This window comes from Cyprinodon tularosa, unplaced genomic scaffold (assembly GCF_016077235.1).
Source record: "Cyprinodon tularosa strain WSP-4 unplaced genomic scaffold, ASM1607723v1 ctg600, whole genome shotgun sequence".
Lineage (NCBI taxonomy): Eukaryota > Metazoa > Chordata > Actinopteri > Cyprinodontiformes > Cyprinodontidae > Cyprinodon > Cyprinodon tularosa.
The window spans coordinates 114,257-135,895 of NW_024039342.1; the positions used below are offsets into that span (position 1 = coordinate 114,257).

The 21,639-nt window shown below is 36.1% G+C and overlaps 2 protein-coding genes across 2 annotated transcripts in view; both read left to right on the top strand.

Moving 5' to 3' along the window:
• Positions 1 to 1,044: 1,044 nt before the first annotated feature.
• Positions 1,045 to 17,786, top strand: f11r.1 (F11 receptor, tandem duplicate 1). The gene is made up of 11 exons (XM_038307179.1): positions 1,045 to 1,110; positions 1,230 to 1,321; positions 5,615 to 5,674; positions 9,312 to 9,428; positions 9,718 to 9,864; positions 11,789 to 11,991; positions 12,080 to 12,182; positions 14,585 to 14,692; positions 14,900 to 14,912; positions 16,776 to 16,839; positions 16,929 to 17,786. Exons 2-11 carry the CDS (start codon positions 1,276 to 1,278, stop codon positions 16,962 to 16,964), a joined length of 897 nt encoding a protein of 298 aa, XP_038163107.1. The 5' UTR covers positions 1,045 to 1,110; positions 1,230 to 1,275; the 3' UTR covers positions 16,965 to 17,786.
• Positions 17,787 to 20,049: 2,263 nt separating this feature from the next.
• Positions 20,050 to 21,639, top strand: part of ubash3ba (ubiquitin associated and SH3 domain containing Ba) — a 38,542-nt gene continuing 36,952 nt past the window's right edge. Inside the window, exon 1 of the mRNA XM_038307175.1 lies at positions 20,050 to 20,724. Coding sequence (XP_038163103.1) covers positions 20,597 to 20,724 — 128 coding nt within the window. The 5' untranslated portion in view covers positions 20,050 to 20,596. The remainder of the gene's footprint in view (positions 20,725 to 21,639) is intronic.

Here is a 21,639-nt window from a genome sequence, read left to right on the forward strand (position 1 = left end):
ATAAATTGTAATGTTAAAAATCTAAAAAAAAAACTTGACAGGTTAAAAACTTAAGATAAATGACAAGACAGAAGTCAATGTCACAAATGAATAACTTTTATTTTAGAGTCACGGTATGTTTATACAAGATAATACTATTAATATAATGTGACTTTTCTAGAGAATCATTATACAGTTATTTTATACAGGGTTTCCACATCCTTACATAATTTCAGAATTCCCTGACTTTTAACTGACTCAGGATTAGTTTTCCCTGACAAAATAAATGCAGCCTTTTGTCATTTTGGTAACTACCGGTACATCAAAATTACCGCTCGGTGGACAAAAATCACGCCATCTGGCGGAAAATCACCCGGCTTTTTCAAATAACGTGCCTTTTTGAAATCACGCGAGAATGTGTACAAAACAACAAAAATGGCGCCGGCAACGCCTCTGGGTCATTTTCATCGAATGTTGGTGATTTTAAAGTAATTTCGAGTGATAAATAATTTATAATAAATGAAGCACATCCAAATGACCTATCAGTAACCATGTCTGTTCCAGCGCATATCATCATTAGAATTTCTTTTAAGTATTATGTCTTCATAACAGGGGCCAGGACATGATCTACAGGGGCACTGGCCCCCGTTGGCCTCTGTCTAGAACCGGTGATGGTGAGGAATGATGACAACGTGGCAGGGGGGGATAAGGATCTCAATAAAATCAGTTTTTGGAACTTGGGATGTCTGAATTTGGTGTTATGCTGTTTACTGTCACAATAACTTCCAACAGTAGTGCTGTTTTAGGTTATGCAATAAGTTCAGCCATTTGTTTAGTGGACATGAGGCTTAAACATCGATTCTGGCAGAGAGGAAATGAATTCACAAAAAGAAGAAAAACCTTTCAAGGCTTGAGAATAAAGAAAGGAAGGAACACAGCATCAATACACAAACATAGAAGTGAGTGGAAGTGACCCCCACCCCCCCCCACGTCACGCCGCACAGGAACAGATCAAAGCTGACTCCTCTCTGTGTGGAAATGTGCTGCTCTGCTCCAGTCAGACCTGTTTTTCCACCTGCTTGGGTCTTATTACCCGGAAGTCAGCTGCTGCCTTTATTACCGACTCCACAGGTGAGACATTAGCTGCTAGAAACTACAGCAGAAAAAAACAAAACAGCCAAACCGAGTTATTTATTACAAGTCCGGATTATTTCTGGGAACTTTTTTCTTTTCTTTCTTTTTTTTTTTAGCAGAAACACCGGAGAGGGTCGAGTTTGTTTGTCGGAGGACAGAAATATGAGGCTCCTAGTTTCGCTGCTTTTGTTCCTGAGCACCGCGACAGGTGAGTTGTTTTAAGCCGTTTCTATCAAAGTTAAAGTAAATAAGAAGTATTTGATCTATTAGAGTTAATTAACTCCATCGATTCTATCTGCGGTAGTTTGGTAAATGTAAGCAAGTGTGACATAAACCGCAATAAACAGGTGTGGCCTACCTTCAGCTTTCCCTAAACTGCTTCACTTTAGTATTTTTTTTATTTTAAAAGTTAAATCGAGATTTAGTTTCCCGATTCTGGTCATTTTATAATAACTTTGAGTGTTTTATGTTGAATAATTTTGGGAAAGTTTCCAACCAACGCCCTAAAAAAGGTGTCTGCGCGAAACCAAACACCCAGCCAGCTACTCAGCGTGAGATCACTTATTTATTTCTGTTCCAGAAATGTATTAATCACTTTATGACTGATTATATGTCAAATGAGCTCAGTCTTAGTTTGGGGTATTAATAGCTGAAAATAAAAATGAGTCAAAGATTGGATTTAAATGATAATTTTAAAGAAGAAGTTCTCAAAAATAAAAATAAAAAGTAGAAAAAAAAATTAAGAATCTGATCAATCAAAAATGAGTAAAATAAAAATGTTAAAAGTCAGAAAACAATAAAGAACATAATAATACATTTTAACTTTAAATAATTGTAAGAAAAACATTTTTATTTGAGTTTTAGGTTGTATTTGCCATTAGATGTCTTAAGTACAAAATTCACAGCCAAATTTAGGAAAAATATTGTTATTAAAGATGACTGACGAAATTATTATTTTCAAAATAAATTGGTAAGTTTATACATTTTTTTAATAAGATAATATATTTATAAAAAATATGAAATGACATTTAGAATAACAAAGAAAATGGTGTTAAAGTTAAATGAGAAGAATATGAAAATAATATATTAAAGGTGATGACAGAAGTTTAACTAACACTAAAATGACATAATAGATAAATATCTGATTATCTCATATATTGAATGATTTACACAGCTCAGAGTTTGGTCTCAAATGTTTAAATGTGTATAGCCTAAGCTCAATGAAAACTTATACTTAGAGAAATATTAATAGAACTTTGATAATACCATTTATGATGAAAATGATCAGCTGTATTGTCTGCATTAGGGCTAAGAACTAAGAATATTTTGCAGCTCGATTAATCTGTTGATTATTTTTAGCCAAAGGTTCCCTCAAGAAGAGGTTTTTACAAAAAAAGACTAGGGGAAACCAAAACTTTTCCACTTGAGGAGTTCTGGACAGACCAGATTGACAAAGTATTTTTTTTTTTATCTTTTTATGCAAAATGTTTCTATATATTTTTACAATGTTGATATAATTACTGCTCTAAGTGGGTCACTCTGTCAGCTAAAGACATATTTTAGTGTCTCTATATTCCAGCTAATGATTAATTGATTACTAAATTAGTTAACGACTGATTCAATAATCGATTAATCACGATTAATCCCATTAGTTGTTTCAGCCCTATTCTGCATCATAGCTTTCTATAAGGGAAAGCTGAGTGTTTAATAAAAAACAAGCAGATTTTTTTTATATCTTTTATTCTTTCCACCACCTCTTCCCAGATTTGGGGTTAAAACCTCACCTGGATTAGATTAGATTGACAGATATGGCAGGAGACATCATACAAATGTGAGACTTGAATTAACTCAAATCACAACATTGTAAGATCAAAAGAACATCAACAATGTTATAGGGAAAAAAAGTCAACAAAAAAACCCTAATCTAATCTGCATCCCAAAAAATAGAAACTGTGCTGAAAAGATAAAGCAAAAATGCTGGTCAATAGTTTCATAAACTGATTATTGGGGATAAATAGGATGGAATCTGACACCTATGAAGAGGAATGTTTTACATAATTTAAAAGCGTGCCTCAATTAAAGAAACAAAAAAAGTAGGATAAAGCCTTTTCTATTTGATCTCACTCTTCTACTCATATTTTAATCTCTTTCAATGTCATGATTTTTGTCCATTTTAGAATAAAATGCTCAGATATTCATTACACTGATGCTAAAATTTCTTCTCAGAGATCTGTTAACAGTAATGTAGATCATTCTGGAATCAAACTGATTTAATGTTCTCATCAAACTGCCCTGGTACTGAAATCCTGCCATTATTATTAAACCTGACTGGGTGGATTTATTGTTGCTACACTAACAAATATCCTGTTGATTCATATTTAATTAAGTATGTGTCAACTTTAAACACATGGTCTGGATTTCACACTTTTGAAGGATTAAATTCTAGTTATTAAATGGGTTTCCCCTTCCCTGGCTTCTCGTTTCGCTCTGCTTTTAGTTTAGTTGGAAACACATCTAGTCTACAGTGAAACTGACAATCTAAACAAGGAAGCTGCTGCTATCTGTCCCACATGGAGGCTCATCTCACTAAACCAAAACCAGCTTCTGTTATTTCAGGGTAGCCTTCCTTTGAGGAATGCCTCTGGGCTTCAAAGATGGCTGCCATTGAAATGCGATTGATGGCAAATCCTTAATTGAACTTCCACAATACTACTAGGGAAATGAGGAATGTTTTGTAGTTATTTTTGTCTTTAGAAGAGAACAGAAAGAGTTTTGCACCTGGTTAATGATTAAATGCCTACAGCAGCGCTCTGCTGCTGCTCAGGCTGTCATTTGCAGTAAAAGATAACAGTGACTGCTCAACATCTGCAAAGTAATAGTATTTGTGTTTTAAAAGGAGATTGAAGCTTCCAAACTGAGTCGGTTTCATTCATGTGATGGTTTCACCGAAATCCTCTTGCTCAGCAGAAAGGAATGAGTCATGCTTTCGTCCTCTCCCCGTGGACTCTGACAGTGCGGAGCGTGCCGCGAATGTTTGATTGTGGGCGTGGCCTTTAATCCTCTTCAGTTGTTTTCTAACATGTAACCTTTTAATGCAGCGATCTGTAAACTTTACAATTCAAAGAGCACTTTCTTTCCTCAGTGCAGCTCAGTTAACTCCTTTAGGGCCACAATTCAATAGTCTATTAGAAATAAGACAGCCCCTATTTTTGAAAAATACCCACTACAGGATTTTTTTCTTTTTAAAACAAGCATTTCTTTCAATTCTTTAGTTTGAAAATTAAAAATAAATAATTAAACTAAGATGGGTAAAAAAAAAAAAAAATTAACCTAATTAGAAAACTTGATTAGAACGTATATTATTGATGCATTTGACATCATTCTGTTGTGGAAGTTAAATGAGTCTTTCCAAGAAAATAGCCACAAAGTTGCTAAGATATATATTTACATTTATTTTTTTGTATTTAGATACTAAAGCATGATTTTTTTTCTTTTGTCAAAGCTATAAAAAGCCACATGCAGCTTCATACCCATGTCATAATGGGACCCTGACTGCATTTTAATGGCAGAGTAGAAATGTTTCAACATTGATTGTTTGCAGTTATTATACTGTAGTTATATAATATATACTGTAGTTTATAAGGAAAATAAACATTTTCAGTAACATAGAACATGGGCAAGAACATTGAGTAACTTGAACCTGCAAGATATTTCTAAGATGGCAAATCAATACTTGAATTTCACAATATATTTTTTTAATTGACATTTTAATTCAAATGTGTGTATACCTTTCTATAGTTACATTGTTCACTGTATAATCCTCAGCCCATAAACAACTGTTACAGGGTAGAGCCACAAACATATAAGCACATGCATGACCCTGTTCCTGGTCTAATCTGATGAGATGTACTTTATTTAATTAAAAAACTAATGAAAAATATGTTCTTACAACTGTCTTTGTCCAATTAATCCTAAAGCAGCTGACAGGAAGTCCTTGTTCTCCATTACTCATTTTCCCAGCAAAAGCTATTTCTTGATATTTAAAATCTCCCTTTTAGAAATTTGACAGAAAATGACCTACAATCTTTAAACCGCTCTAAAAAGTTGTATTCACTATTCTGTTTTGTGCCACTGAAAGCTGTTTTTCTTCATCCAGTCATGCACAGCTCTGATCTCAGTGACCTGTTTGTGGGATGTGTCTACAGCCCTGCTGCTGTTGGTGTTTAATGCCATTACTTGGTGTTTTTGTTCCTTTGAGATATTTATCTTTTATTGTTGGGACATTTTTGGTGACAACAGCAAAAAAAAAAAAAAAAGCAGACGGAAGATATAAGCCAGGAACATAATTCTAGATAACATGGATGCTGTATGACTTGGCTTAAAAACAAAGTACATCTCTGACTCATCATACTTTTGTCAGTGAACTCTGCTCAGTTTTTAGGTTCTTGCCAAATGTAATGTTTTTTTGATTTTTTTTATTCTTCCTCCTTTTTCTGTCTAGGTGTAAGCTGTTTTTCTGCAAGTACTACAACTAAATTAGTGAAAGTCAAGGAAAATGAGGGTAAGTTTTAAAACTATTAGTAATAAGACTGTGAATGAGGGTGAATGAGACTGGCTTTGGGATGGGAGTACAGAAACTCATGATTGACAAAATAAAATAAACAGACAGCGCCTGCTGAACCATCACACACAGTGATGGCAACTTTTGTATTATTGTTGCTGGTTGAATGAAAGTAATTATATTTCTATGGTAAATGTGGTCGTATAGAGCATTAGTGAATCTGAGGGCTTCATATGCTGATGGTGGTGAGCTATATAATAGCCATAGATGTCCTGCAGGACATAATGGACAGAGCGGGGCCTCAAACTGGTTACCCACCAGCTATAGGATAAACCCCTACCTCCCGAGTTCATATTAGCTAGCTGCTGTAGCTCCACACTAGGGATGCAAGTTATTGATTGTTGATAATCAAGAGTTGATTGATCCTTTTACTCGACTAGTTGAGGCGTCCATTTTAAAATAAATCTGACTTTTTTTCTCTCTGAAAGAGTATTTTTACCATTACTTAATATTTTTATTCTAACAATATGCTAATTCTAAAAAAAAAAGTAGTACTTAATAGTCTAACTATTGTGCCAGCTACCTTAAATACTGACTGAAAATTATGGTTTCTTATGTTATTGAACCAGACATATTTCTAATTTATGATAAAACAGGACTCTATTTGGTCAGATTAAAAAGATTTAAAAAACAGAATAAAAAAATAGTCAAAACACAAGATTTCCAATGTACAGAGATGGACAACGGTCATTATCAGAAAGGTTGGATTTTGATAAACTTATGTTGCAGGATACTGTTTGCCACTTTGTTTCATTATGGTGGATGATTATTTTAATGTAATCCAGCTATTTGGCGCTTTGATTTGTTTGCAGTGCTTTTAAACTTGGGGCTCTGGTTGCTCTAAGAGAAATACATTAACTTATAAAAACCTTCATCTACAGTGATAACGGCTAGCATGTCTTTTTCTATCATGTAACAAATGTTTTGCCTTCTGAGCACAGTTGAGAAAGCTGTTCCATCATAGTGAGTCAGTTATATGGACGACCTTTTATCATGCAGCACGGCTAAATTAGCGCTATGTATGTGAGTACTTAAAGGAATAGTACACCCAAAACATGATTAGCCTTCATTTTCTACTCACCCCCATGCTGAACAACACTCTGGAGTACTTTTTTGATATCTCAAATGCATCTGGAGATCTGGGAGGCTTTTTGCTGTCTGCTGACATTCAAATAATGGAGGTCTATGGTGACCGAGACAGAAAGGTCCATAAAAGTCCACAAAAAACGTGTCAATATTCCTCCATACTGCTCGTCCAATGTATTCCAAGTGTCCTGAGTGGGTAGCGTCCATAATTTACTCGAAACGAAGTCATTTAGAATTTTTTTAGAGCATAAACAGTAGTGTATAGGATTTCCTAAAAGCGCGTTCACGACGCTACGGAAGCCGGCAGACCAAACCAGATGAATGTACGCATTCAGCGTCTGCTCTGCCGATAATGCAAGCGTAGAAGAAGAAATGTGCTGTTTACCTGTGCAAAGAAAGAAACAACGAAAGAAAAATGTCTGAGGACTTCAGTGTTGAGGAAGAGCATGAGTTCTTTGCCGAGCTGAATGCGCACTTTCATCTGGTTTGGTCTGCCGCGGTTTCCGTAGCGTCGTGAACGCGCTTTTAGGAAATCCTATACACTACTGTTTATGCTCTAAAAACATTCTAAATGACTTTGTTTCGAGTAAATTATGGACACTACCCACTCAGGACACTTGGAATGTATTGGACGAGCAGTATGGAGGAATATTGACACGTTTTTTGTGGACTTTTATGGACCTTTCTGCCTCGGGCACCATAGACCTCCATTATTTGAAGTCAGCAAGAAGCCTCCCAGATCTACAGATGCATTTGAGATATCAAAAAAGTACTCCAGAGTGTTGTTCAGCATGGGGGTGAGTAGAAAATGAAGGCTAATCATGTTTTGGGTGTGCTATTCCTTTAAGGAGTTTATCCAGATTTTATATTTACAATCAGAACCACATAAAGGTAATTCTAGATCCTTTCCTCAATTAAACAGAGTAAATAATCTGGACTGCACTGTGGATACATTAATTTTTCTCTGGCATCACTTCTCTTGAAATTTCCAGTGAGGCACCACTTAAGAATGAACAATACCGCCATCTGCTGCATGGTGGTAACAATAGAATAGAATAGAATAGAATAGAATAGAATAGAATAGAATAGAAAATCCCTTTATTGCCCCACAATGGTGAAATTCTGGTGTTTACAGTAGCAAAAATATTTTAGAAAAAATGGTCACACAAATGTGGACCTTAGAAAAATGTATAAGAATAACATAACAGTGAACACTTAAAAGATAAACAATAAAATACTGTACTGTCAAGTGTTTTAACTATCTAAAACTGTGCACATGGAGAATAAATAACCAATATACAGCTATGGACATTTTTACAGTAATGGATATTTGAAAATAGCAGCAACATCAAAGATGTGCAAAATGACAGCAGCATGTTATTTAACTGACTAAGGTAGAAACTGTGCAAAATCAGCATGAATGTAACAACTTATTAAGGTTGTTGGGAACAGTGGTTTTTATAGAGTCTTACAGCTGCTGGGAGGAAAGGATCTGTGATAACGCACCCTGGTTACTTAGGGTGCAGCAGTCAGTCACTGAAGAAGTTTTCCAGTTCTGCAACAGCTTCATGCATGGGATGGGAGACATTATCCAACAGAGATGTTAATTTAGTTTGGACCCTTCTATTTCCCACCTCCTGCACAGAGTCCAGCGGGCATCCAATCACATTACCACACTTAAATAAATTCTTTCTTAAGGGATGGGATCAGTTAATTGGTGGATCAAATTTTGATCTAATACACCATTCATTGACAATCATAGGTAATTTTTATTCTTTCTTTGTTCTTTTACATTTCTTCTTCAAATGCTGGCATGTCTTTACACTCTGATTCCAGTCGCTGAATTTGTATATCTACCGATACTGATCTGATCCCAGAGCTTGTTGTTGTTTAGGGTTTTATTTTAAGAGGCTGTAATGAGCATCTCTTTACAGGAAAGTTTGATAAATATGAATGTAAACCTGTGTCTCTCCTGAAAGTCAAATCAAGGTAATAAAAGCAAAAAAAAATCTCATCCTGATGAGGAAAAAATTTAAATTCTATTTATTAAATCAGATGGATAACCATAAAAGGAGAATTTTACTGTTGTTAAGATAAAGCCGAGCTTTATCTTTACCACTTCTGATATAAGTCCTTCATATAAATCCAGATGTTTGAAATGCTTAAACCACACTGTGGTTGTGTAGCAGGAACTTTTAGGTGAAGTTATTAAAGCTCAGGCATGGTTTATTAGTGGGAAATGTCCATGCATTCAATTCAGTTTTTTTATATAGCTCCAATTCACAACACGTCATCTCAAGACCCTTTGCAGAGAGTTTTCTTTCTGTACCCTCTGGGAGTTGTTTTCAAATGTAGCTTTTTTTCGCTGTCTAGATGGGAGCTCCAATCCTGAACCAAGCCCTGGTTAAAACCAACTACTAATCTTTTCTTTTGAAACTTTTTTTCTTTTTTTCCCCAGTTTTATGTGGTTTGAATTCTCTCTTTATTTCAGGTGCGGACCTGACGTGTTCGTATTCAGCAGACTTTGGTTCAAACCCCAGGGTAGAGTGGAAATTCAGAGACAAACAAGGGTCAACAAAGTATGTTGTTTTTGATGGCAAACCAACAAGTAAGTGGAAATACTTCTGTTTCTGGGATTAAGAGGAAGTCTACCATGATCTATAAATCACATTTTGAAATATCTATCAGATAGATTTTTGATTGAAACATCTAAATTAACACTAACTGAATAACTGCTACAACAAATGTCTGAAATTGACTGAAACAAAAGGAAAATGACCCTTAATTGATAAGACACAGAACTTACAGAGCATCTTCTATCCATCCAGGCCAATTAAGTCGTCTGATGACTCTGATTCTTCTAAAGGCTGTCCTGTAATTGTTCATCTCCTTCACAGGCACATACGAGGGTCGTGTGACCATGTACGGTGGCAGTAACTTGAGATTCGCCAAAGTGACTCGTCACGATAGTGGTGAATATATCTGCGAGGTGTCCAGCCAACAGAGCCAGTTTGCACAGATCACCGTTACTCTGATCGCTCTGGGTAAGCACCACTGAAACATCTGCATTTCTGGTCAAACACACAAAAATAGTGTCACAAAATAATCTTTTTGCTCTTATGTGGTTTCTGTAGCAGTGTTTATTTCTCTCTATTCTAACTTAAGAGAACGAAAAAAATTTAATAAAATCACTTTTCACATTTATATTTCCACAACTAACGTCTACATTGGATTAGATTGGCTCATTGGTCTGTGGTTAAAAAGGCGTGATCACACCCTGGACACCTGCTGCACATGGTGTACTAACATTCAGAATCAGAAATACTTTAATAATCCCAGAGGGAAATTACTTTTGTTACACGCTCCAGTTACAGTTTTATATATATATAAATACACATCCAACTACACAAGATAATAAAGATAAAAATAAAAATAATCATGGCACCAACACGAGAGATGTCTTTTAAAACAAAGGAGAGGATTACTAAACTACTTAAAGAAGGCAAATCATGCCGGGGCACGTTTTGTCATCTAGGTCTTAGCAACCACAAAACAGGATTCAGTTGGAAGCAGTCGGCATTGGCTCAGTATTTTTTGAAATGTTTCAGCACCTAGTCAGGAGTATTGAGGGCAATCTCTGGTGGGAGGGCTAACGTTTCTAAGCATCTGGAGACCCATCCTCCAAATAAACAACTTCCTGGTCAGATGTAAATCATCACGCAATGTTAGTCAGTCAGCTGTGTGACCAACAAGGACATCAGAACATCCTGACAGAATAGTTTAAGCAATATATCTAAAGCAAAATGCAAAAAAAAAAAAAAAACTAATCGGATGAAAATGGAGGTGCCATTTATGATTGAAGTGTCAGAGCCTACCTGAAGAAAACTGGATTGACATCAAAAGATCTAAATCAACACCCAAGCAGAAGAAAACAGGTTTACAGTGGGCTAAGGAAGAGCACCATTGGACTGGGGATGACTGTGTTAAAGTCATATTTAGAGTTGAATTAGGAATCTGTACTGGGAAAAGGGATGATGATGCATCATCCCTTTTCCCAGTACAGATGGCTGCCTTTACACCTTCATACTTGCAGCTAATGATTTAAAGAAAAAGTCAGGCTAATGTGGTTGAATACCAGCAGTTTTTAATCTCTTATTTGTTAAATGATAAAGTGTTTGGTCTCTCCTAACACCATTTAGCCATCTAATTTATTTTGATAGTTAACATGCCAAAGCTTTGCTATCAGCACAGGTGGAGTAAAAGTATGTTAAAATGAATTCACATTTCTGGGGTCAATGACGCTGAGGTATCAGGGTAAAATTCATAGTTGTGTTTAAGCTGTAGTAAAACCTTCAAAGAACACAATGTTTTCACAACCAGCTGACATGGATGGAAATATTTACTGACTATTCAAAAAAAACCCAATGATATTAGTTTCTGAAATATAGATAAAATGCTCTACCTATGTTCTTTATTTATTCCTGTCCATGGTTAATATTGTGAATTAACCATTTAGACTCTTTAAGTATGGAGAGAATTTGATTGTTATTGCAAGCAAAGAATACATTTTGTATATCAAAATATGAAAGGAATGCAATAAATAAATTTAACTTTTGTTGTTTTGTCACTTTTATTTTTCCCTTTAATTCTGTCAAATTTGTACATTATAATTATTTTTTATTTTTCAGTTTGAGCTTTATGAAGTGAATTCTTTTCAAATGAGATTTCCTTATCACATTCTGTTCAATTTAAGCACAAAACAAACATTAGCTCTTAACACGCACATTGACCAATATGTCCATGTAGCTCAATAAAAGTGCATCTTTGCTCCTCACTACAGTGCACCAGGAAATAAAAATAAAATGTGATCTGCAAAAGGAAAACTCTTAACACCTAATTTCTGGACTTGACACTCTTCAAATTAAAAAAGTTAAGAGCTGAAATAAAGAACTGTAAATCTTATTCCAGTGCCACCATCTGTACCAAAGTGTGGAATCCCCTCATCGGTGACCACAGACAACGCCGCCACCCTTTCCTGCTTCGACCCTGACAGTTCCCCTGAGCCAGAGTACCGTTGGTACAAAGACAACACCCTTCTACCTGCTGACCCCAGCAAAAATGTTAACTTCAAAAACGCCACCTATAAGCTGGACCCTAAAACTGGAAAGCTGGTCTGCTATTACTTCAAACTATATATGCCTTTTTGTTTTCTTTTTTTTGTAACTCATCTTTGTGATAAAATTACATTTTTGGATGCAGGTGTTTCCTTCGGCAAAGAAGACGGACACTGGGAATTATTACTGTGAGGTCCTGAACGAGGTTGGTCCCGCACAGCGCTGCAAAGGTGGAAGAATGGAAGTCCGTAAGTTTTCCTTCGCTATTTCTTTTAGTTATTCACATTTAGTTATTCTGATTTAATTTTGGCAGTAACAATGGGGAAGTTATTTGCTTCTTTATTTTAAGAAGTTTAACTCCTCTTAACCATTAAAGCCTCTTTCCTACTGAAATTAAGGGGTTAACAAGTGTTTAATTAGATTAGGGGAAATGCATTATGGGTCAACCTGCTAACAGTCGGCATTTGGCTCCCTTCCTATTTGCAAAAAAAGAACAATCTGTACTATCCAGCTTTTTTCTCTTCAGTTTTTATGGTCATTACACTGTCACAAGTAAACAGCAACATAATTACCTCTCTGCATTTAACCCATCCCCTTGGGGAACAGTGGGCTGCCATTGTGCGGCACCCAGGGAGCAGTGTGGGGTTAAGGGTCTTGCTCCGGGACCCAGGTTGGCAGTCTGTGAGAGTGGGGTTCGAACTCAGAAACTCTGGATTCCAAGCCAATAAGTTTCGGCTTATTCTCTGACAGTCACCTAGTTACCATTCAAAGCTGTGCATCCTGTGAAATAGGTGGAATCCTCGAGTAAAAAAATAAAATATATGACTTCGCCTTTGATATTTTTCCCTCCCTAAAAATAGTAAGCATACTAAACTATAATGTGTCAAAGGTTAATAATATATTTTCTGAGAACATAAATGCATCTGTTTTATCACTCGTCTGTGCCTTATCTGTGCTGGAAATGGGATCTTACGCTACTTCCAGGAGCTAACTTATTCTGCTTTTTCTGTTTTTTTAGTTTCATTTTTTCCTTTGGTGTTAAGCTTATGGTACATAGTGCGTAACCTAAAGAAAGAAACAACAAAAATGCAGATGAACATGGTTTAATCATATTTTGCCGGACTACTCTGAAAATGATAATGATGACGGACAAGCAGTTTAAGGTTTTAGCAAGTTTTAGCATTCTTTGGAGATTTAGGGATAGCTAAATACTATCCCTAAATCTCCTACCTTTAGTACCTACCTTAACTACCTTTAGTATAACTACCTTTAGTATCATAATTGTATTATTTATGGCGACCTGGATGAATATCTTTTTGCACATGCACAAATGAGTTGATGGTACGGATCGTGCTTCCGCTTCGGGTAGTGACAGGTCTAACCCCCCAGCTGGAAGCTGCATGGCCTCTGTTCCAACATGGCTGGTACCTGGAGACGCCATCATGCTGGGTTAGCGTTGATGATGTCACCAGTGTGACAGAAATCATAAAAGTAAACAATGGAGAGCAACATGTAAGGGAACCAGGGCATAGTAAGTGAGCTTTAATGTTTCGTCCCTCTGAATCCGTCTCACCACAGCTGCACCACGTTTGTCGAATGCAAGCAGAAATCTTTTGGCTTGTTAGATCAGATGCGAGAGGCGTGGTGTTGTCATACCTACATTGCATTGCGCTCAATGTTATTGCGTAAATTAGTGGGTCGACCAGGCTCTGATGTTCCCACCGTATGCCGATTGGAGCCGATCCGTTTGAAGGAGAATTTAACCTGGGCTGCTTGCTGAAACGTTTGACGTGGGTCAGTGAGCCATTCCCTTTTTCCACTATAAGTGGATTGTTCTGGGTTAAACAGGTTTTTCGGCCAGTGGGAAAGGGGTATATGGGGCGCCAGCTGACGTTCAGGCCTGCAATTGTGTTTGCTTGCTAGTTGCCAGGTACGCTGATGCTAACATTTGGTTAAGAGGTGTTAATCTGCTAACCTTTGGTTAGCACTAGCTAACCTAAGGTTAGCTAGTGCTGTAGCCTGTGGTCACCATCTTTGGTGACCACAGGCTACGATTACTATTGGTGCAGAATCCTCATCAATTTTGGCATCATAACCAAAGGAAGGTTACGGTTAATAAAAAGTTTGACCTATAAATGTACCAAGAAGGCCACCGTATATAAAACCTTTTACATGAGAATGTTGACAAGAATATTGTATGATCCTTGCTTTATAACGGACCACATTTTATGGCAAACCACCATGTTGTCCAAAAGCAGCTCAACATTTGTCTGATCATCATGTCGGTGCTTGTTGTTCTAATGTTCTATGACTGGCAGAACCGCTCTAACATAGGAGTTTTTAGAGATACTCATTTGAATTTGCTTTTCTCAATAAACCAGCAACGTTGACATTCACATCATTTCCAGAAGGCATTATTTATACATTTTTCGGACCCAAACTTATGCAGCCATTATTTTTATACTATGCACTTTTCAATTAAATTTATGCTTTTTTCTGCACCACTCTAGATGTTCTGTGGAAGCATAATTTTTGAAAAATGAAGTGTTTTGATGGAAAAAAAATTATACCTATGACCTTTAAGCAAACTGTAGCCATCCAATCTTTTCTTCTCTAAATGTTTCTTTATAATTGGGATGTTTTCTTCAAGGTGACATGAACACTGGAGGGATTGTTGCCGGGGTAATCATTGGCCTGCTGCTCTTGGGTGTTCTAATTGGGGGTGTTTGGTATGCCAACAAGAAAGGATATCTGCCCAGTAAGTTTGCTGTGCTTCATATTCATATGCTTTTATTGTATAAAGTTATTCATAAGGATCTGTATAGTGAGGCACATATGTTTAACAGCTGTTAGTTTGGTTTCCATCTCGCACATTCTGTCAAAGATGGATTAACCTTTTTTGTGATGTCAGGTTTAGCCTGGGACATATTAATTAACTTTATTCCTCTCTCTCCCTCCATAACAGAGACAAGCCAAAGGTAAGAGAATTTTTTGGTTTTGAAAAAATGCATAGTTTAGTTAATCAGTTCAGTGTTTTAAAGTGATTTGATTTAATTATAGAACCAAAAAGATTCAGAACATTTAGGTCACTTCAGCTTCTGGTTGAAGTTCTGCTGCATTTTTTTCCTATAAATTAATCTACATTCTTTACCGTTACTAAAGAAAAAAAAAAATCTTTTACAGATTTTGTATGGCAACAGGAATTGAATATATATGGTTAATGAGCATGTTTGTTTTATAGAGATCTAAGTTTTTTCACATTCCATCAAACTAGGATTTTATTTAAAATTTAAAAGGTGTTGATCTTTTGTACTCAATCACAGGATACACTTATATTTATAAATAGTCTTAACCTGGTGTTGTTCAATCTGGATTTTATATCCACCCCTTCTTTGAAGGTTGTTTTTGTAGAGACAGTCGGTGAACAGGATCATGTAGGGCAGTAGTCTGAAGCTGCAAGCCTCAAGGGTCAGTGTCCTGCAGCTTTTAGGCTACATATCACTCAAATCCAATAGTTTTGTCCATGTTCGACTCCCCTTCCCATGAAGGCCAGGTCACACCACTTGTCTCTGGCTTATAAAGGCTCACACTACACGTCGGGGTTACCTGATGTCCCGATGGTTGCAGCCAACGCGCTGATGAGGAACACATTTAAACTATTTCTCCCATTCAACTGGGTCAAATCATGACATTTTCAAATTTTTCTTCAATGTAAAGAAAACAGAGCTGCAGTCTTTGTCACAGCTAATCATAAAAAAAAATTAAACATAAATATATGGAAACTACTAATTGCAGCTCATGGATTTTCCTCTGTCATTACAACCACCATTTAGTATCACTTGCTTTATTCATTTCCAGTAAAATAATATTATCAACTACAAATGTCAACTAAAATCTACGGAAGAGGATTAGGGCCACTGAAAAAAAAAAAGTTAACTGATTTTTAAATTTTATTTCAGTTTAACATGGGGGGAAAAAAACAGAATTCTGACTTTTTTCTCAAAATTCTGAGATTAAAGTCAGAATTCTGACTTTAATCTCAGAATTCTGAGTTTTTTCTCTGAATTCTGACTTTAATCTCAGAATTCTGACAATAAAAAAGTCAGAATTCTGAGAAAGAAGTCAGAATTCTGACTTTTTTCCAATACTATACTGAAATAAAATAAAATAAATCTGTTAACTTTTTTTTTTTTTCCAGTGGCCCTAATTCTCTTCCGTAAAAATCCCTTCAACTACATAGCAAATTAATTCACATAACTGCTAAAACATTGTAACATTGTTTCTAAAACCACCAATCTAATTTGAAATCAGACCGGACCACATTGGACTAGAAAGAATTGATTCTAAATCTTCAGAATGGGATTGATACTGAAAGTTGAATTGATACCCAGCCTCACTTCTAGGAACCGTCACGTGTGTTAATAACTGAGCCATTTAGACAGAAGTCTGATGGAGGTTACATTTAATTCTATTCATTAGCAGCCACAGGAAAAAACACTTTTGACAATAAAATTTGGAAATGAGCATAAAGACCTGTGTCAACGCAGCAGAACAATCAACAAAGCACATGTAAAGCTGTAGACTTTCCTGATTTTCGTTTATACTTCACTTATTATTAATCCTAATAAAACACCTTTGTTGTTTTAAACTTTAAAAAACCCAAAGAATTTAGAGCGTTTGAATAATTTTGGATGTTGTCATAAAGCAACTTTTTTGCTCATTTGGTGTGGAGGAGATGCTGATTGCTACAATTTAATCCCGTTCCACAAAGTTTCAGGTTCTGATAGATTTGCCAGAGCAATTGCTTTAATATGTTTTTTTGCTGCCCCTCCCCCCTGCAGAAAAGAGCAGCACAGTGCGGTCTACCAACCTCAATCGACGTACGCTGATGGTTTGGAAGATGACGTAAGAATTATGCAGCTTTTCTTTGCTCATTAAATATTTTCTTTAAGATCAAAGTGATTATTCTGAGTGAGTTTTGCTTTGTCTTTCAGGGGGATTTCAAACAGAAGTCGTCATTTGTGGTGTAGTGGGCAAACTTAAATTCACTTAAATTTTCTTCCTGAAGAACTTTTTTTTTTTTTCCTGAAGATTTTCTATGCAGGTTTTATGACCCAGTGTGATGCACCTCATTTATTGATTTCACTATCGCATATCTGCGATGTAAGGAGATATTTTGTATATTGATAGTCTAAGTTAAATGTGGCCTTTAGCTTTTTTTTTATTTGCCAACTTGTTTCTGCTCATGATTAAAACAAATGTGTGTTTTTTATTTTCTCTTGCCTTAATAACATCTTCCCTCCATTCATTGATATTTGTATGTAAGAACATTGCTAGTCCTCAGTAAAGAACTAAACCCTTTGGTCTACATGAACTCACAAAGCTAAACCAACACATGATCTATGCTTTTTATGTTATATTTACTGAGAATTGCCTTATTGGTGACTAGTGCAGCTCTCTTAGCTTAATGGCTTTACTAAGCCACTGTTTAAGCAGAACATAGTAGTGATGCTTTTAAGGTTTCTTCATGCTTGTAGACTTTTCTGGCACAGTATGTTGTGTTTAGGTTAGTTGGTGCTGTGTTGAAGGTCTGATTTTTAACAACTGTTTATGCATTTTATTTGAAAAGGGTCAGATTTTAAGTTAAGCTAAGTCAGCCGTACAGGTTTCACCTAATTCCGCACTCAGTTTTTGGCTCTGGAAACCTAAAACTTTGTGAATTTTTAATGCTCTGTTTTCAGCGCACATCATGGCCCAGAGTAAACAGTCAACCTGTACTGTATTTTTTTGTGATGTCACAGCTGTTGATTAGGTCTGTATTAAATAAAAAGTTGTTAAACTGTTTTCTTTAATTGGTGTAAATTGTTTATTTTAAAATAAGATGAAATTCTTCCTTTAATAAGGTAATGTGTTTTTCAGTGATCATTGTTGAAACCCATTGCGAAAATTCAAAATGTGAATTATAGATTGACCAATGCAAGCTTTTTTTAAGGCCGAATGCCAATTATTTTGACATCAGCCTAATGCTATGTTCATACCGAACGTGAGTTGAGCAACAGAAGCAGCCGGTTTAAATGGAACATCTATGGTTTCGGTGCATCAAAAGGTCCTGCAGCATGTCTCGTGCAGCACATCTTGACACAGCTGAATCAGCTCTTCAGGAGCTTCTGACCATCTGGGGAGAGTGATGTGCTTCATAAGCAGCAGATGCTGGAGTTGGAAAAATTTAACTTTTACTGCTCGACGTGCCACATCAACCAATTAGAGAAGCTGATCTGGGAGCTGAGAGATTTTCTAATTTTATTTTTCAAATTTCTCTTTTTAACATAGAGTTTTGTTCATCGCATCCTCTTCAAATGATATTTTACATATCAAATTGTCAATTTCAGCCGGCTCTTCATGTGATATTGGCCAATAGTGAGATATGGAGACCATTACATATCTGACTCAATAACCATCTTAATTAACTACATTAATTAATTTCAGACAAATTCTCACATGCTTGTATTATATTCCACTTTTTTTCTTTCAAATTTCAATTTACAAAATGTTTTTTTCTCTTTACAAAACATGTTCTTCCAACAATAATGGAACAAAATTCACTCCATAAATGGTCCCTAATAGTTCATTAAGCGGTAGCATGCCCATTGGCAGCAGGTTAGAAATAAAGATTGAAGTCTTTAATGCTTGAACTGGTTCTTTCATCCTTCAGTGGGAATGTTCTGTTGTTTAAGCAGCCAAGTTCTAAATGCAAAAAAATGAATATGATATTTTGAATGTTTGTCAAATGGGTATTAAAACTTTACATATTACTGGATTTTCCCTTATATTGATGTAATTTAAGAAACTGACTCGGGACTGTTATCATAATGCTCCTGATTTTAACAGCTGCTTTTATACAGTTGATCAGGAATTTTAATCTCTCATTTGGAGCAGTGTGCGGAGTCAGGTATTTCAGGTCCTATTTGTTAGTCAAGCTTTTTAGTTTTGTGCCCTCTGCTGCTACTCTTGAGTGTGGGGTCCCACATGGGTCAGTTTTAGGCCCCTTGCTCTTCTCATTCATTGTATTTTTTTTTTAAACATGGGGAGTTTCCACTGGTTTGCTGAGGACTCCCAGGTTTACAGAAAACAAAAACAGAAAAGTTGTCTAAACCTGAAAACACAGAAACTCTGACTTTTCTGGTATACAAAAAGAGTTTATTCAACCTCTGTTTCAGTGACCATGGTAACATTCTCCCCTGAGCTAAACTGGTCATTAGCAGGTCTTCTTCAGGAAGAACCGAGTATCCTCTGTCTCCGCTCTCCCTACAGCCAATCACGTTGTGTTATTTCCTGATTTAGTCAGATTTTTGTCACATTAGGTTTTAAAAACAAACATTTCATGTCCATTTGCTGAGGATCTTATTAAATAATGATCTGCTGTTGTTCACATACAATAAAATTTATAGGGAGAGGATTCTGTAACTCAGTTGACAGGGCATTAGATTACTTGTTTTGGGTTTGTTTAATATGAGAAAGATGCATATCATTTTATTTTTAGTTAGGTATATTAACAGTACATGAAGAACAGCTGCAATTATTTTCAGATTACACATAAATAGATTCATTGATTCTGCAGGGGATAAGGAATAACTTTAGGGTTAGGATAACCAATTACTTACTACACTAAACAATTCAGAATTAGGGTGAAAATATGCACATTTTGCAAAGCTGACATTGAGTTAATTAGGCATCTTTTTTTAAATTCATTTGAGAAATCAGTTAACTTTTCAACAGTGTTCCAGCACTGAATAAATTGTAAAGAAATATTTACTGCCGTTATTTAGATTGGACATAAAAAAAATGTAAATAGCTACATTATTAGATTTAGGAAATAATTAGCCTATATTGTCAATATGATAATTTTTTCTTTCTTGAAAAATTCTCATGTTATTTAAGATTTTTACAAGCAATTTCTCTTGCTGTACCGTTAAATAAAAAAAACAACCCAAAATCTTTGTTGCTATGACAACTGATAATGGCGGACTATTCTCATACACCGCACTGCGCATGCGGGAAGTAACGACAACCCCTTTGCATGTCGTAGACAGGAAGTGTGAGCAGCTTTTTCCACCATTCAGATAATCATCCCAGCGCTAAATAGATACGTGATAAAAACAACGCCAACTGGTTCATCCCTTTTGATTTAAAGGCTTTTAAGCGCCTGCCCTGCTGTGCTGCCTCCTTAACGGAAGGGGTCGCTGCTGCCCCTCCGCTCCCTCACCAGGCACCATTCATGAATTAAACAACATTATTATAGGGAGGGAGGGCATAACTGGTTCAAGTCTGTCGCATCTGATTTTTCGCTCAGCGGACCGGATGCGAGGGGCGAGGCAGCAGCCAGATGTGTTCACCGCTGCAGGAGTGACTTCTCATGGCTGAGCCCCCTGCTGATAGTTTTGGTTTCATGTCGAGCAGCAGGAGGAGGAGGAGGCAGCAACTCGCTCCAGCTCACAACTCAAACATGCTCCTCGCACTTTCTCGATATTTACGCGCTTCCGTCCAGATCGAGTCACTCTGGTTTAAATAGCTCGTAGCTTCCGTCTCTATTTTTTTTTTCTTTCTGACTGCTGATAAATGAAAAGGCATCAGCGGAGCTGAGGCGCCGATGGGGCAGTGAGTTATGGCAGCAAAGGAGGAACTGTACGCAAAAGTGACACCGCGGAGGCAGCGCCAGAACCGACCCAACACCATCAAAAATGGCTCCACTCTGGACGTGCTGCTGTCCATGGGCTTCCCCAGAACCAGGGCGTGAGTGAACAGCTGCTCTGTAACAACAAACACGAACAGACACACCGGTTGCGTTTCCGTCCCGTCCATCTCTACATGTTGACATACTGTATCTCAGCATCTCTGCTGCTGCTGCTGCTGCTGCTGCTGCTGCTGCTGGTCCTCTTTGCTTCTGGTGGCTCCATATTAGGGCCCTCCATCATAACGGCTTTAATGTGACAGCAAAAAAATACAATACATCTTCAAATTTAGAAAACTGAAAGCTGAAATATTTGGTTTATAATTTGGATGTCGACACATATTTATCTTGTTTATTACACTGGTATATATATATATATATATATATATATATATATATATATATATATATATATATATATATATATATATATATATATATATATATATATATATATATATATATATATATATACATATATATATATTTGTGTGAATAGAAAAATTATCAAATAAAATAAAGTATTTTAACAGTATAAAACTGTACACCTGGAGAATAAATAACCAATATACAGCTATGGATGTGCAAAATGACAGCAGCATGTTATTTAACTGAGTAAGATAGAAACTGCAAAATCAGCATGAATGCAACAACTTATTGAGGTTGTTGGGAAAATGTTTTTTAATTAATTTATTTTTTTCTATCTCTGATATTTTAAATAATGACACAGAAGTGTGGGACGTTACATCTAAAATTAATCATGATCCAATTTCTGATGATCAAAACAGAGCTAAATCCTGTAAAAAACATGAAAGCTTTCAAATGTAGGGACTTGGTTAAATCTAACACTTCTTAATTTATGTATAATTTAAAGAATCTTCCTATTCACATCCAGGGATTATTTCAAAGTAAAGATATAACATCTAAGGCAGTGACATGTTTAAAACATGGTTAAAACAAATATGAAGCAGCATTGT

Bases quoted from the DNA above. Each gene is read 5' to 3' on its own strand.
- f11r.1 (XM_038307179.1), top strand. From the start codon at position 1,276: ATGAGGCTCCTAGTTTCGCTGCTTTTGTTCCTGAGCACCGCGACAG. The intron at 1,322-5,614 runs GTGAGTTGTTTT...TTTTCTGTCTAG, and splicing joins GTTCCTGAGCACCGCGACAG to GTGTAAGCTGTTTTTCTGCA. The intron at 9,429-9,717 runs GTAAGTGGAAAT...TCTCCTTCACAG, and splicing joins TTTTGATGGCAAACCAACAA to GCACATACGAGGGTCGTGTG.